The sequence below is a fragment of the Cucumis sativus genome, chromosome 3, assembly GCF_000004075.3.
Source record: "Cucumis sativus cultivar 9930 chromosome 3, Cucumber_9930_V3, whole genome shotgun sequence".
Lineage (NCBI taxonomy): Eukaryota > Viridiplantae > Streptophyta > Magnoliopsida > Cucurbitales > Cucurbitaceae > Cucumis > Cucumis sativus.
Window position 1 is genome coordinate 36,427,572 of NC_026657.2, and position 2,497 is coordinate 36,430,068.

Sequence of the window (2,497 nt, forward strand, 5' to 3'; positions counted from 1 at the left end):
AAAATCTCCTTAGAACTCACTAAATTTAACAATATCAAGATTTATTTAAACTTTGCCTAAAAGAAGTTTTATGTAAAATTAAGTTTGATTAATGTACACATAAATCATTGACGAGAATTTGTAAAAAGAAAATTCTCTCTAATTTTGTTTCTCTTTGAAATCCTTTTCGTCCAATATTGTATGAAATATATAATATTCAAAAATTATATATTGTCGTCATCCAACCAATTTAAATCTTTTAGTAGCATTGATTTGAAAATCATTAGTACATTAATTAGTTCTCAAAACGTGTAGGACATATCTAAGATTAAATTCTAAAGAAAGAATCTAAATTAATCCATTTATAAAATGAAAGTTTAAGAATTTAATTGAGCTTATTTTAAAATTGATTCCAGTAAAGGATGTAAATTGGTACCACAGATTGAAATTTGATACAATTTAAAACTAAAAAATAACATTATTCCTGAATTATATGATTCATTAAGACCCATGAGAATACCTTTTTAATAAAATGTTGAAACAAAAATTTACCATAGGGTAAAAAACTACAACATTTATTAGGACATTAAATCAAAAGTGCAAATATATTTGATGTAAGTATTAGAGTAAAAATTGCCTCAAATTTTGGACCTAATTTTTTTTGTCGTTTTTTTGAAATCCCAAATGTTAGCCCAAAGAATTATCTACACAAAGATTCTTCCAACACGCTCCCCTAAAACCCCACCCACTCTCGCCAAACTGCTCACCAGACATTTTTCAAAACCCAAAACCGTCGCCCGAGTTGGACAAATTCTGCTGCAACCAACCAAAGTTATGAAACCGTTGAAATCCACTCTGTACTTCCTGCTCCACCGTGCTCCTCGGAGGTTGGCCGGCCGGAATATACATGTCGGAACTAATAAGCCCCGACGGAGCCTGAGACTGAGCAAGAGGAGCGAGTTCGGCCACCGAGTTGTAGCCTTCAAAGGAGGTTGCAGCGGCGGTGGAAGCCCACTCGAAATTAGTGGACCCCATAAGATGATTCTGAAACTTGAGATTCTCATGATCTTGCTGTAAAGTTAGAAGGGAATTAACTCTAGGCAACCTGAAGAACCCGTCTTTAATCTCGGGCAATGACTCGAGAACGTCGTCGAGGTGCGACGAAGAACACGTGGACGATGACCCCCCATTGCTGCATTCCATACTCGAAATGCTACTCGTCATTCGTGGCAGCTTTTGCGCACTTGAATTCTTCTTGTATATTCGGCATAAAACCCAATCATCCAACTGAATAATACCAAAAAAAAAAAAACAAAATAATAAAGAAAAAGAAAACCACCGCTAAACTCAAACTCAAAAGACTGAATTAAATCTGATTGGAGTGAGTCAGAATTTTAGTTAATATATATATATACCTTGGTACTACCGGTCTTGCGGGAAGTATCAATGAGGCGATATTCATGCATGATCCAATTGGTTTTAGTTCCTTTAGGAGCTTTCCCAACATAGAAAACAAGAGCCTTTTTAATGCCAACTTTTTTTCCTTGAGTACTAATAATCTTATCGGTTCCGGTAGCCTTCCAATATCCCGATCCAGCGACCCGGTTAGGTCTTGACCCGTTTGGATATTTTCGGTCTCTTGGACTGAAAAAATACCATTCTTTTTCTCCAAACATAGCCTTACCTGCAAAACCAAATAAATAAAAAAATATTAAGTAATTAACAAATTTTAAATTTACAAAAAATAAAATGGCAATGATATAATATTTTTCTGAATACGTACTAGGGAGAACCCAAGGGTCGAATTTATAGAGGTCGATGTCGCCGATGATTTGAAGGGAGAAATTGTGGCCGGCAACTTTCCGGCAGAGATATTGAACTAAAAGCTCTTCGTCAGTTGGGTAAAATCGGAATCCCGGCGGCAGACTAAGCTCTGAAAGTGGATCCTTTTCAGCTACTCCCATATTTTTTAAAGATAGAACAAGAATTGAGGCTTTTCTTTGTTGTCTTTTTTCCTTCTTTTTTTTTTGTTGGAGAATTGAAACTTAGGAGGGGGTAAGAGAAATGGGTTTTATATAGAGGGAAAAGTACGGCGTTCTGAATGAGAAGAAAGGGACCCACTTGAGATACTGGCCATTGAGAACCTGACAAGTGGTTTTAAGAGATAATAAATTAGCTTTGAGTTGAGCTTATCTGGTTAAAGTACGGCCAAGCTTGTTCCGGTGCATGTACCCTCCAGATAACGACGAAACCATTTTTGTTTTATTTTGCTTTTTTTCTTCTTCTTTTTCTTTTTCTTTTTTAAGTTTTGTAAAAAATTTAGAAGAAAAGTAAAAATATTGAAATTTGCCAAAAAATTTCGATTTTTTTTTTATTTTATCTTCTATTACACCATCTTATTTGGTGTTGAATTAAAGGAAATATATTTTTACTCCAAAATGTGTGGAAAACTTTACTAATGTTTTGAGTTTTATTTTAATTTAGTTTTTTTTTTTACTCTTTAAATTTATTTCTTTTT

The 2,497-nt window shown here is 34.2% G+C and overlaps 1 protein-coding gene across 2 annotated transcripts; it reads right to left on the reverse strand.

Moving 5' to 3' along the window:
- Window positions 1-490: 490 nt before the first annotated feature.
- Window positions 491-2,010, reverse strand: LOC101209056 (NAC domain-containing protein 72). Of its 2 annotated transcripts, XM_004147758.3 has the most exons (3): window positions 1,763-2,010; window positions 1,395-1,663; window positions 491-1,266 (listed from the first exon to the last, which is right to left on the reverse strand). In XM_004147758.3, the coding sequence occupies exons 1-3, from the start codon at window positions 1,941-1,943 to the stop codon at window positions 757-759; spliced, it is 960 nt and encodes a 319-aa protein (XP_004147806.1). In that variant the 5' UTR covers window positions 1,944-2,010; the 3' UTR covers window positions 491-756. The 2 variants fall into 2 exon arrangements, with proteins under 2 accessions (XP_004147806.1, XP_011652388.1); XM_011654086.2 differs by having other exon boundaries at window positions 1,395-2,010.
- Window positions 2,011-2,497: the final 487 nt, after the last annotated feature.